Genomic DNA, 13,855 nt, shown 5'->3' with positions numbered 1-13,855 from the left:
GTCTCACAGCAGGGGCAGCTTGCTGCGTGCTAGCCATTAGAAAGCCTTGTTGATGTCTCCCACTTCCCCCCACCCCACTTGCACCATGGGCGGGAAAGAAAGTGGCGAGATGTTCTCCTGTGAAGGCAGCTGGCTCCAGGCCTGCTTTAGCAGGTGTGAATTTCCCTTTCAGACTGAAGGGCTGATAGCTTGCCCTCATGGCTTGTGCAGAGAGTCCTGTAGGGACTTTTGTCTGGCGAAGGGTGAGGATGATTGTAACAGGTGAAAACACACTGTTGACGTGATGGTCACAGTGATGGCTGTGCCTGTGGTTATTTAGGCACAGGTCCTGCCTCTTGGCTATTACTCATCCCTGCAGGACAGATATGTCTTTCTCTGTGGCCTCAGGCAAAGTGAATGTGATCTCACTTGCGTGATCTCACTGTGTCTCCAGCAGGGTCTGTAGGAGCTGGAGCCGGACTTCTGTGGTAGTTCAACCCCTCCTGTTCTTAGCTCTAGCCTTGGGTGTGATTCATGTCCCTTCTAATCACTGGAAGAGATTGCATCAGAACCCTCAGCTTCATAAATCCTCCTCTGGGGACTGCTGTTTGGAAGAGCTCTCCATATTCCCAGGAGGTCCTGGGCCAAATGTCTTTGCTTGCTTCCCGGAGGCCCATTACCATAATTTTCTTTTAAATTCTTTCCCGGGGTGGATATCGTAGTCAGTGTCAGATCATAGCTGCAGCCAGCCAGCTCCCTTCTGTGACCACAAACAGATGCTCCCCCCAAAGCCTTGAGCCACAGAGGAGGGCACTTAAGAAAGATTTAGTAGGACAGCAAAAGCTACTGGAATTTGTTCAGGGGCTTCGTGTGCCGTTTTAGGTGCGGCTCCTTTCTGCCTTTCTAGTTTCTTCTATGGAAGTGGGTGGTCGTAGCCTTCGCTCCTTTGAGCCTGTGTTGGGTCGACATTTGCAGTGAGAGCCCCGATTCTCGTTTCTCATTGCCAAGTTTCATTTTCTCCATTGCTCTCTAGGTCTCAGGCAAGACCCTGATTTTTTTCCCCAGTCGTTTACAATTTATTATTTGTGTTTACAGTATCCCTTTGGGATGGAGCCTCTGACAGAATCACAGAACAGACAGGCTCTTTACCAGCTACTGCCCATGAGTCAGTAGTCACATATTGTTACATTTATGTCCAGCTGAGGAGGAATGAACACGTGCGAAGACATTGAAACCATTGTCTGAGACTTCTACAGCTCTTCAAACCACACATCCCTAAACCAGGAGGCGGAAAGGAAAATAGGATTCAGACCTCCTTGCTGGCAATCGGCCTGGGGCTGAGGCTAGTGGTAGGGATGGCTAATGGAGGTTGAGATCTATCTCCTGGGAGGCACTGAGCAATTGTGGAGAGTCTCCAGAGTTCTGGCAAGTGCCAGAGTGGCCACATTCTTGTCCCCACAGAATATTTTCTCCATTAGGCCTGGAACGTGATGAGAACATAGTATTCTCTCAACCTGCCTGTCCCTGGTGGCCCTCGGATCATATCCATTCACCTTATACATGGTGACAAAGGCTTTGGGAGGGGACGGCTGAGAGCGGGGTGTGTGTGTGTGTGTGTGTGTGTGTGTGTGTGTGTGTGTGTGTATGTCTCAGAACACCTGGCTGTCACAGGAGGGCATATTTCCCCAAGACCTCCTGTGTTTGCTGCCTGCAGCCTAGGTCTTTCCCGGGCCTGTGCCTGCAGATGTGACGCTGAGACATTGGCTTGGATCGGGGTAACTCTGCTTGCAGGGCAGCGCAAGGCGCAACCTCCGATCCGGTTCCTAGGGCTCTGTTGGCAAGCACAGTCAGCACCACAGCAACACTAGGTCCACCCTCTGTCTTGCCCCAGCTTTCTCTGCTAAAGAGGGAACTAAACAAATGGCAGGTGTGCAGGCCGAGCCATGCTGCCCGAATTAGCTGTGTTGCTAAGGAAACCAGTCAACTGGTTGAAGGAAGGAGCATTGGGTAAAAGGGGTAAATCAATAAGCGAACCTATTTTTATCATTTCCCTAATGATTGTCTTGAAGCCGCTAGACAGGGAAGGGGAAGAGAGAGCCGCGGCAACACCAGTCCTCATTAACGGCTTGGAGGGAGTGAGGAGTGAAGGGGTGTTTGGGAAGATTGCCAGGAAAGTTTATGAAGTGAGGCCCCTAGCGAGCAGACAGGGAGATGGAGGGGCGGCTTCTTTGCAGGCTCGAAGCTCTTTTATGGTCCTTTCCTTCTTTGGCTTGGTCTGGGCCTGTGTTCTCCCTCCTTTGATCTTCCGGGGATCTTGCACAGCCTTCCACGAGCGGCATCTTCTTTATCCTCAGGTTGATGTGGATTCTGGTACTGGTTGGATTTTTGTCCCCCCAGAATACATACAGCTTTAATTGATTTTATGATTATAAGTTAATACATGCTCATTATGCCAGTCAGACAATGGATAAAGGAGTAAAGAAAAAAATGAAAATAACCCTATTACTCAGAGAAAACTTATTATCCCTCCTAGTGAAGCAGGACCCTTCCTCCCCCCCATCTTCTCTCTCTCTCTTTTTAACATTAAAGAGAGTGTCTGTGCAAGCTGGTTCCCTTTCTCTTTCCTTTTTTTTTTTTTTGATAGATAATGTATGCCCACAGTATACAGTACAAAAGTTCAGATGGGAATTACTGTGCAGGGAGAATAAGGGACATTTTTTTATACTGTTACTGCAGGCTCTGGTGTCCCCGTGCTATCCATGTATTGATTAGCCACTTATTAATTAAATATCAGTCATTACATACCCACTATTTCCACACAGTGTTGGTCACCAGGGGCAGGCAAAGCCTTTGCCCTCAGTCTCCCAAGCCTTTCTGCTTCACTGGCTCCATTTGTTCCGGGTCTTAGAATACAGTCTAGACTCCATGATGGACATTCTCCAAGTTATGCTTTATGCCAAGCCCAGAACATAATGGGAGCCACTGAATTCCTAGGCGGAATGAGAATTTTGCACAGATATCCTTTCCTACCAGCACTGACTGTGACTGCCATGAAGGGTGCTGTTCTTTGCAGCCCTGCTGACATGTGGCTCCCTTTGATCTCTCCAAGTCACATCTTTTGCCTTGCCTGTGAGGCACATGAGGGCTGTGGGCTGCTATCTGCTGTCCAGGATCTTCTCTTGGAGATGGAACCTTTGCTATTGGGCTTGAAGTCTGCTGGCAAGAGCTAAGAAGTCACCTTGCAGAGTGCATAAGGTCCAATACTGAGTGAGGGGTGGAGTGGGTGGGGAGGAGCTGCTCCTTCAGTGGAGAGCCTGCTTGCATTTCCTCCTTCACTGAGCACTGATTAAGCTCCTACTATGTATCAGAAACTCTGCTAAGCACAGCCTATGGAGAGTTAAATGAAGTACCTGCTTTCAAGGTATAAGTTCTTGGAGGAGATAAATAGAAGACAAAGAAAGAAAAAGAAAGAAAGAAAGAAAGAAAGAAAGAAAGAAAGAAAGAAAGAAAGAAAGAAAGAAAGAAAGAAAGAAAGAAAGAAAGAAAAAGGTAATGCAAAGAACAGTGAGGCATAAGGGAAAATGTCCAAGACAAGTTTTAGCTTATGACCAGAAAAGAGAAAAAAAGACCACTGCAAGCAATGGCCGACATCAATGGATGTCAGTGTGTCTGTTCTTTATGTTTTCTTCCAAAGGGGAAGTAGAAAAGAAGCTGGAGAAAAGGGCTGTTACCCAGTGGCTGGGACACTGCCTCCACCCTGTATGTCTTCCTGCTTGCTGCCCCCCCCTCCACACTTTCTGGCACCTAGCCTTTCTCTCACTTAACCCCCAGAAGCTCCATACTTTTGCCTCCCCCCACCCATATCACAGTCTCATGTCATACTCTTTATTCCTCCAGCTGAGTTCCCCATGAGGTCCAAGTCTGGAAGCCTAGGGAGGCACCCCTCTCCAGGTTGTGTGTATTTGAACAGTTTCCAACAATATAAGCCAAACCAGCTGCACACCTCTGCTCCAAATGGGTCTATTGACACCTTACAGTAGTCAGACTATTTGGCTGGGGGAGGAAGTGGGTCTGTGGCTGTTTCATTTCTTCATTTGCTTCAGGACCTATGAGTCGCCAGATTCCCACCTGTACTGGAGAGTTTTATGTTAACATGACACAGCTAAAGTCATCTGAGTAAGGGAGACTCCAAAAAAAAAATGCCCCCCTAAGATCAGGCTGTAGACAAGCCTGTAGGACATTTTCTTAATTAGTGATTGATGGGGGAAAGCACAGCCCATTGTGGGTTGTGCTGTCCCTGGGCTGGTGGCTCTGGGTGTTATAAGAAAGCAGGCTGAGCAAACCATGGAGAGCAAGCCAGTAAGCAGCACTCCTCCATGGCCTCTGCATCAGCTCCTGCCTCCACGTTCCTGCTCCGTTTGAGTTCCAATCCTGACTTCCTTCCATGATGGACTATGACATGGAAGTGTAAGCCAAAGAAACCCTGTCCTCCCCCACTTGCTTTTGCTCCGAGTGTTTTGTCACAGCAATAGAAACCCCAACTAAGACACCACCTTTTGATTCGAGTGTTATCTAGTATTTGGGGCCTTGCATAGCACCAGTCTTCGAGACCACATGACTTTTCAGCCATCCAGAGACTTAACCAGTCACAGCCAATTTTACTTATCAGCCTCTGAGGTCAAGAACTGTTCCTCTGCATGGTAGTGAAGTGGCCACACCTTTTCCAGGCTAGTCTTATGTCCCTCACACACCCCAAACTATCTGATCCGAACAGTGAAGCTTAAAGACCCTAGCAAGGAGCTGTAGGTGGAGACTGCCTGGCTGAGGAGATGCAGGTGTGGAAGTGAGAGTGGTTAGTGGGACCAGCACTCCACGTGGGCACGGGTGGGGAGAATGTCCTGAGACAAGTGTAGCTGCTGAGCTGTGTCATCAGCACGGCTTGAGGGCTTCCATTCTTTCTGTTCTTGGTTTTCCTTCCCAGCCTTCCAGTGGAAGAATACACACTCCCCCTAAACAATCACAGACCCAGTGGATCCATGAGAGGCAGAGATTCACAAAGCTTGAATGAGAGAGAAAGTGATCTTTCCCATTCTGGGGTCCATGGAGGTGTGAGAAAGTTTCAGAGCTTTTACAAGGCACTTCTAACCATGAGCAATAGCCAGGTGAGCCCAGTGCTTTTGTGAACAACTTTATTAATAGTTGTTAATAGCATTGACGTGTATGCGCGCGCGCGCGCGTGTGTGTGTGTGTGTGTGTGTGTGTGTGTGTGTGTGTGTGTGTGTGTGAGAGAGTGTGAGACACGGAAGAGACAATGAATGTGTCACTCAGCTCAGAGATACCAGCCCCTCCTCAACTTGTGGTGGTCAGTAAGACCTGCGGTTTTTCATCAAGGCTCCTCACAATGTTCCTGTGAGTGCCGTTCCCAAGAGATGCTCTGAACAAAGGACTGCCTGGTGAAGCAAGTTTGGAGTGTGCTGTGTCCTGCTCCGCACCCCACTGTGCACGCAGTCACACACCGTGTACGGTCACATCAAAGGCTCCAAGCAGTCCTGCTGGGAAGGAACCTACTTAACTTTACTTAACCCAGGCTTCCCTCGTTTATTTGATTGCAAGTTTCTGTAGCACTAGTATTTTGTGACCTACATTGTAGAAACAACACCCCAGATGCCCTCAGCTTCTGTAGCCATTCATCAATGCTGTGTTGGCATGCTGTCAGTTTCCTTTCTGGACCGATTTCCTAGGCAAGGTCAGAAATTCCTCAACCACCGCTCTTGGCTTATGCCCACTGTCATCAGATTGGTCTGGGAATTCCAGGTATCCGCACCAGGCCCAGAACAGCTTGGCCTGCTCTGGAGTCTTGTGGGATACTGGGCCCTGGCCTAGTCTTTTGTCACTCTGCATGTAAAGCTCCAGGTTAGAGCCACCTATACGACAGAAGTGTGTACTCCTGATCCTTGTGCTCTGGTGGCCTTGCCAGGGTTTACATGGGGTGAGGGCTTGTCCTAAGATAGTGGGTGTGCATGCTAGTGTGCCTGCAGCATGTTTGCCTCTCAGAGGTTGCCCTTGGCTTCCAGAGTTTGAAGCAGAAAGGATGCCTAGTAGTACTTACAGTCTTCCATACAGGAGCTCCCCTCCAGCCGTGAGGGCTTCAGGGAAGCATAGTGGAATCTGGGGCGGGAGTCCGTCCAATGAGGCACATCCATTTTCCAGATCAGGTTGCTGAGCATGAGGAAGCAGAGGATCTCTGGGCTGGGGGGTGCTATGTGAGAACTGGAGCTGTGTGGGAAGGAAGGGCTGCCAGCTGTGGGAGAATGCCTGTGACTCAGGGATACATGGAAATGGGGGGAGAGACGGTACTACCAAACGTGGTGGACTAGAAGATTCACCTTTCCTCTAGCTTCCTGTGCTAGAACACGACCAGAGCAACTGGTGGGCATACTTGGCCTCTGCCTGCACAATGCTCTGGTCTTTGCCCCTCCCCAGAGGTCATTGGATGCTCATTTGATGGGATGGGAAGAGAGGCATGGCAGTGGGGGCGGGGGGGGGGACTTCTTTATAATCTGGGTGTCTTCTGTACTAGGCAAGAGGTGTTTAGGTCCCGTGTCCTACAGCTAGCCATGCTCTGTGGGGTGACAGGAAAACGGCCTGGGTCCTCCTGTCTTTGTCAAATGAACTATCCTTCCCCATCCGAGCTGTGGGATTTGCCAGAGAATAGGTTGAACTTCAAGGCTAGTGACCCATCTGGCTTACGTTTGTCAGAACAGTAATTACAGAATGAGATCCCAACATGCAGGATGACGGGGCCCTGGGAGGGAGCTGGTGTTTCCCTTTTCTAGCCACGCCCCACCCCCTCTTCTGAGCTCACAGCCACGCCTTTCTGCAGGAGTCAGGGTGCCTGCTTGGAGTTATGTTTTTCAAAGAGGCACAGAGAACACCTCACCTGTCTACAGAAAAACAGCAGGGAGACGCTTGTATATTTACTCCATGGATTCACAGTTTGGGTTCCTAGAGGCTGAACTCTGCCATGGCAGATTCCAACCCACGTTTATGCCCTTCTGATACCTATAAATGTAGGTGCTTAGAAGAGAATAAGGTGAGACCAAGTGCTTCTCCTGGCCCCAGGATGTCAGATATTAAAACAGAAGGGGGCTCACCCGGGTGGGGGATGGTTTCCTTTCCATGGATTCTTCTTTCCCTCAGTTGATTAGAGGTTCCAGAGAGGGGTGACTCTAGATGTGATTCCGAGAGGGGACAGACAGCCACAGCTGGGTAATATTGAGGCTAAAGCTGGTTCTTCTGCCCAGGCACCTGAAGTGTGGAAAGAACAGGATCCTGTTCCGGGGTTCATCCCGCTGCTTCCTTCTTTCCCATCGATTTGAAGCCCTATTTTGTTCCTGGATTCATATTTTATTTCATCCATCGTTTGAGGTATCTGACATATGACCAACTCTATTGTTTACCACCCTCTTCCTTTTCTTGGAGAAAATGCTTTGTTTTCACAGACCAGCCCTAAATGACAATGCCTCCTACCATGTGTTGCCCTGCCTGCCTTCTTGCAAGTATAAATCATTCAGACTGCAAAGGCCAGTGGGAAGGTGTGTTTATGTATATTGGCCATCTTGGAGGCTGTATCTTCTTTTTCATGAACTTGATCCTTAACTCCTCTTTTTCACGCCATTTGAGTACATGATCCTGGCCACCATCATTGCCAACTGCATCGTCTTGGCCCTGGAGCAGCACCTTCCTGAGGATGACAAGACCCCGATGTCCCGAAGGCTGGTATGTGCTGGCTTCCTTCTCCCTTTCTCCTCCTGGTCCCCTGGCTCCACCCCCACCCCCTTGCACACTTCCCTTCTCATACAGCTCTGTGAAGACTTGGTTCTTTACTGAGGGACACATAACAACCCCACTGGGACTCACGAGGAAGAGGGCATTGCAGACACTTGTGTGTCCTCACATGGTAGTCAGGCAAGAAGAAAGGGCAGGCACGAGCGCCGTTTGCTTCATTCCTCTTTCCTAGGGGACTGTTGAAGTGAGAAGGGAAAGGGGGGGCAGAGAGAAGGGAGGGGAGATGCTGAGAGCTGAGTGTGTTGGTGGTTATGAACTTGCTAAATGCCGACATCCTTATTCTCCTAAAGGAATGAGTCACATGTCTAATGTATTCCTCCAGAAGAGAGCACACAATTATTTTAAGTCCAAACACATGGGAGAGTGGCCAGCCTAATGACCCAGGCATTCTCATGTTCCCATTCTCTGAAGTTCCCAGCTAGTGTAAAGACCCAAGAATGGAGAAATAAACTCCTTCTAGGTGACGCTGTGCCGATGGGGACCTTCAGGAGAAAACCGTCTAGTCCCTAGGTGGGACACATCTGCCCATTTCCACAGCACTTTCCCCTATTCTGTGTATTCCATGCAGCCTCTGGTCCTCTTGGACTGTCAGTAACCTAAGCTGGACCTGTACATAAGGCTGGCCATCATGGGTGTGCACGAGATAGCCAAGATGTGCCTTTGCCTCTGTCCGATAGGGAACAATCCTTTTATTGTTCCTCTGTTCTTCATCTTCACAGGAAAAGACAGAACCATATTTCATTGGGATCTTTTGCTTTGAAGCTGGGATCAAGATCGTGGCTCTAGGGTTCATCTTCCATAAGGGTTCATACCTCCGCAATGGCTGGAATGTCATGGACTTTATCGTGGTCCTCAGTGGGTGAGTCGTCTTTGTGTGTGTGTGTGTGTGTGTGTGTGTGTGTGTGTGTGTGTGTGTGTGTTGGGAGGCCCATGGTGACATGGGATAGTTGGTACAAAGAACACAGGGTGGGCAGAGATTAGAATGTAGAGCATAACCCAAAGAAAACAATCAAGGCTAAGAGTCTCCATGTAGTTATACCATAAAGAACCCATTTTTTGGAGGAGCTGGGTACATGTGGCATTAGGCAGAGGCATGGGACTCTCAGGAATGCTTCTGGCCTCTCATTGTGTACTTGCTGGATTTCTGAACACTCAATTTTCCAATGAGGAGTCTTTTCACTGAAACAAGCAGCTTGTTCTGGTCTGGAGGTGGGGGTCAGCCCAAGAAATCAATCAAAGGGTGCAGTGAAAATGCCCAGTTTCTTAGGGTGATTGGAGAAGACTCCAATCATGGTTTCTGAATTAAATTAAGATTAACACACTGAGAACAGACTTAAATGATTCATAGATTTACTAACGGCGTGAAATCAAATCACATAAAAATGTTTGCTTGATAAGTCATTCCTTAGAACTTAATATAGTATATATCGGGACTGACTCCACATCATAGGCACATATAGAATGGTAATCCATTTAGGTGGATATTTGCAATATCAGTCCTTTGAGTATGAACACAGTGTGAATGGATCCAGCACTGTCCGCAACACATGTGATGGGCTTTAGTGTTGGGACTGATGAGAGTACCGCACAGGTTTCTGTGGCTTGTGAGTCTTTGAGTCCATTGACTTTCGGTGCTTGCAGGGAAAGGGGTAAACTTGTGTGGGTGTGGCATCAAGTGTTTGGCATTGGAATTTCCTTACTTCACTGCCTGGCAAGTAGAGCTTCACAGGACACTGGAGAGAGGGAGTATGTAGCCACCATTATGAGGAACAAATGTGAGGAAAAAGGAAGTTTGTAGGGAGTAGCTGGGTAAGGGTAAAGACTGAGAAGGTGGCCAGGTGGTGGTGGCACAGGCCTTTAATCCCAGCACTCGGGAGGCAGAGCCAGGCGGATCTCTGTGAGTTCAAGGCCAGCCTGGTCTACAGAGTGAAATCCAGGACAGGCACCGAAACTACACAGAGAAACCTTGTCTTGAAACAAAACAATAACAAAACAAAACAAAACAAAGACTGAGAAGGTGAGCTTGGGAGCCATGTATCTCCCCACTGCATTGATATAGACCCAGTGTTCACATTTTTAGCTTTCAGGCCAATTGTGATTGAATGAAAGAGAAGTAGGTGAAGATATAATGGATTAGAGTATAGTTTATAAGCAGGCAACTTCAGTATAGGTAATAGATAAACAGGACTGAATGGCCAGGTTTAAAAAGTATCTGCTGCCTTACAGAAGGATTTTCTGTAGGTCATTTTTCAAAAAAGATATTCTAATGGTACATTTTAAATGTAAATTTATATATATATAACTACAGAAGTATATTGCCAAAAAATGTAGCACACCTGAGTGATGCTTTCAATGTCTCTAAAATCAATAATATAAACTACATTAGAAAAGTCCTAGGTGAGAACTTGAATCATGTTATAATTCCATTTGGAATAAAAGTGTTGTTGTTGTTGGTGGTGGTGCTGGTGCTGGTAGTCGTGTGTGTGTGTGTGTGTGTGTGTGTGTGTGTGTGTATTTGTAATTGGTTCTGTTCAATGCTATATGCACTGAAAAGATTTGAAATTTCTGGTCTAAGCCACTCATTTTCATTTTAAACTGTCACATATTGATTTTTAAAAATACAGAAAAATCAAAAGAAAAAACCTGTTCACTGATTAAGAGCAATTTCTGATTTTTATGCCATCTTCTCTCAGCCTTTTAAAGCTAAGATATCTTTCTTTCAGATGTCTGTAATTTTGCTGCCTTTCTCAGTATATGATGAGCATATCATGCATCATTCCATACTTTACTGAAATTTTGTGGTGACTGATCAGCACTTTGTTAAGTGGATGTACACAGCTTGCTCCTTGTTTCTGCTTGTTAGTTGACACTTAGATTGCTTTCTGGTTTTTGCTGTAATGATTATTAAAGATGCTCTAACATACATCATTGGGATGTCACACTTCCCTAGACATTTTGACAGGTTGAAGTGCAGTCAGTTCTCTGTATCTCTGGCTTCTGAGCAGATCCAGTGAAGCGTGGATAGAAAATATTTGGGTAAAATGCATCTGTACTGAGCACAAAACCACTTTTTATTCTTATCGCCATTCCCTAAACAGTATAGAATAACTAATATTTACATAGCATTTATGCTGCAGTGTCTTGTAGGTAATACAGAGATGATTTAAAGCAGCCAGGAGGGAGGATGTGCATATATTATATGCTCATAGCATGACATCCTCTATAATAGATGTGAGCATGTAAATTTTGATATCCACAAGAGTCTCAGAACCAGTCTCCTCCAGGCACCATAAGACAGCTGTACTTTTCAGGGGAATCTGGTGGTTCTGGTGTGGGATGTGGGGTGTGTGTGGAGGTGGAGGACCCCTCACCATTTGACCAGCTAAGGGAAGATTAATAGGAGCTTTAATAAGGGCTGTCACATGGTTGAAGGAGCAGATTTATGGGTCTCAGTAGGGTACTCTTGTTGTTACAGCCAAGAAGCTCTCTATTCCTCACCTGTGTGTCCAGGGAAGGCTAGAGCTTCACCAATTCATTGTCTTGTCTGAGCTGTCTGCCCAGCCTTCTTGGTGGCGCCTCAGACTCTGATGGTTCTCTGGGTGACCTGGAGAAGCTGATACTTTCTAGTTGAACCAATAAGACTTTGCTCCTGCTCCCATTCCAACAAGCAGAAGTTCTCAGTTTATGTACAAATGGCTTCCAGGCAGTGAGTTCACTGTGCTCTTGACTGCTGAGGGATAGGGTTCTGACCCATGCCCGCAGTGGAACGTGTAATTGAACTGTCTTACACCTACATGTTCAGCTACCATCTTGCTTTGCTGCTAAGAGGCATACTATCTCTGAAGCCTGCTTAGGTCTTCTAATACTGGCATGGCAGAGCTTGATGGTGCTTTCTTCCCTCTTTCATAGTGGTGTATTAAACTACCAGGCATTTCACGGTGTTATGGGGTCTTAACGTTAGTTAAATATGTTGTGGTACTAACTAGTGAGGCAAGCAGAACAGACTTCAGAGGTGAGTTCTCAGTACCCAGGGAAGTTATGTCATTTGCTCTCTGGTGGCGGATCCTGGAGTTTAGATCATGCCCTCTGATGCAGGACTAATATCTTTTAAGCCTATTCCATGCATCCACTCTCTTGGCCACACAACCTTCCTTTTTTTCCCCCCCTTCTTGACACCTGCATCCAGAGTTATCCCTGGTGACAGCTCTTCCTTCCCACCTTGTCTTCAGGTGTCACCTCACATTCTACTCTTGGGCACGGGGTGGGGTGGGGGGTGACAGTGTTAGAGCATGACATAGTGCTTCAGGGCTGAGGCTGCACAACATCTCAGCTCAAAGTTTTGGTGGTGGGTGGGGGGCGGGAGGGTGGGTGCTGTGACATCAGACAGCTGGCTTAGCATGAGACCTGTCATCATTAGCCTGTTGCTAAGAGACAGGCATTTGGGAGTACTGGAGTCACCACATTCTGTCTGCCACCCCTAGCCTTTAGTATTCTTAGACTTGTAAGATGAAGTTGTGCATGGTTTAGAGTCTGCTTATGTCAATGATTTCATGTAACCCTTACAAACCCATAAAAGGGCTTGTCTGAGTCCACTTTCTACTACGGAATGTCAGACATGGAGTGTTTTCTAAGCAACAGAGATTTAGATCTCATGATTCTGAGAAGCTCAAGAGCTACCACTGGGATCTAATGAAGCCTTTCTTGTCGTGTCCTCCCAAAGCCAAGGACATCATATGCTGAAGAAGAGAGGGAAACTAACCCAACTCTTCCTTTTACAAGACGTTTGCTCCTGCCATAACCAGCCCATTCCTGTTATAACTGTCTTAATATATGCTTTAGGGAGAGGTATCCATAAGACCCAACCACTTCAGAAAGGTACCACTCTTGATATGTTACAGTGCTGCTTGAATTTCAACAGGGGCATTTGCAGGGGGCATTTAGACTACAGCAGGGATCTTGTTGTCCTCATCTTCCAAATGATGACATCAAGGCTCAGAGAGGGAATGTGTCTAAGCAGCAGACACTCTATCTTGGACTTGAGCCCACACCTTCTGCCTCTAAGCCTTTTCTTCAACATTCTTTATTCTCATACCTTTGCTACCCTAAGGCTCTACAGTCATCCATCTCGGTGACTCATATTCCTTTGGTCCCCTAGAAACACTGGATGGAGTGCAGCAGGGAAGCACATCATCATATATGTGTTTCCAGTTCAAAGCTGGGGCTGCAAGTGTGGCTTAGAGAAGGCAAGCTTCCTGTGTCCTTCTGAGACTTCAGTCTGTGGGCTTGGAATACAGCGCCCTGCTCTATGGCAAAGAAAGCATGTCAGCTCTTAGTGTAATGTCATTTGGTGCAAGAAAAGTAGACCAAAAGGTCCAGCTGACTTCTTCCTTTGCTGGCTTGTTTAGTAACTCATTAGTTCATCCACTTGTTTATTTGGCAAGATGGATATTATTGATTGAGAAACACCCTAACCAATGTATTCTCATCTCTGCTTGAAATGAATGTCTATCTACCAGAACTTCAGCTCTCTCTTAAATCAGTAATAATTCAGGAGGTTCTATGTTTAAACTCTGGAATATTCTATACTACTTAAAATCACTAGTATATGCTAATCTTAATAGGAAGTTATTGAACCTAAATATACAGAGAATGATAGGGGATGATAAAAACTCAGTCACCCCTAAACCATTGGTGAGAGTGAGTAAATGGGGAGACATCTGTGATTATGATCTTTGTTCATCCCTGTATGTCCAGTGTCTGGAATAGAGTTAGTGCCCAATAAATTCTGATGGGTCACTTGTTCCACTCCCAAAGTCTATTGTGCTCTATAGGATACAAGAAGAGCTGAGGGAAGCCTGGATCTGGGGAGGCAAAAGGCTGTCTCCGTACCTTCCTTCCCATTGGTCTCACTGAGATCTGTGTCTATAGCTCCATCTGCCCAGCTTACACTTTTAGGGAAATGGAAGCTGAGAGTAGATACCCCAGAATAACAAGAAATATTGGGCTCTCAGTGATATCCTCCCAGGGA

At 46.8% G+C, this 13,855-nt stretch overlaps 1 protein-coding gene across 1 annotated transcript in view; it reads left to right on the top strand.

Annotated features, from left to right (window-relative positions):
- Positions 1–13,855, top strand: part of Cacna1e (calcium voltage-gated channel subunit alpha1 E) — a 466,977-nt gene that overhangs the window by 183,770 nt on the left and 269,352 nt on the right. Inside the window, exons 4-5 of the mRNA XM_076547646.1 lie at positions 7,653–7,758; positions 8,547–8,686. Coding sequence (XP_076403761.1) covers positions 7,653–7,758; positions 8,547–8,686 — 246 coding nt within the window. The remainder of the gene's footprint in view (positions 1–7,652; positions 7,759–8,546; positions 8,687–13,855) is intronic.

Source organism: Peromyscus maniculatus, chromosome 11 (assembly GCF_049852395.1).
Source record: "Peromyscus maniculatus bairdii isolate BWxNUB_F1_BW_parent chromosome 11, HU_Pman_BW_mat_3.1, whole genome shotgun sequence".
Classification (NCBI taxonomy): domain Eukaryota; kingdom Metazoa; phylum Chordata; class Mammalia; order Rodentia; family Cricetidae; genus Peromyscus; species Peromyscus maniculatus.
The sequence above is the reverse complement of the archived record's forward strand: the minus strand, read 5'-3'. Positions and strand labels throughout refer to the sequence as shown.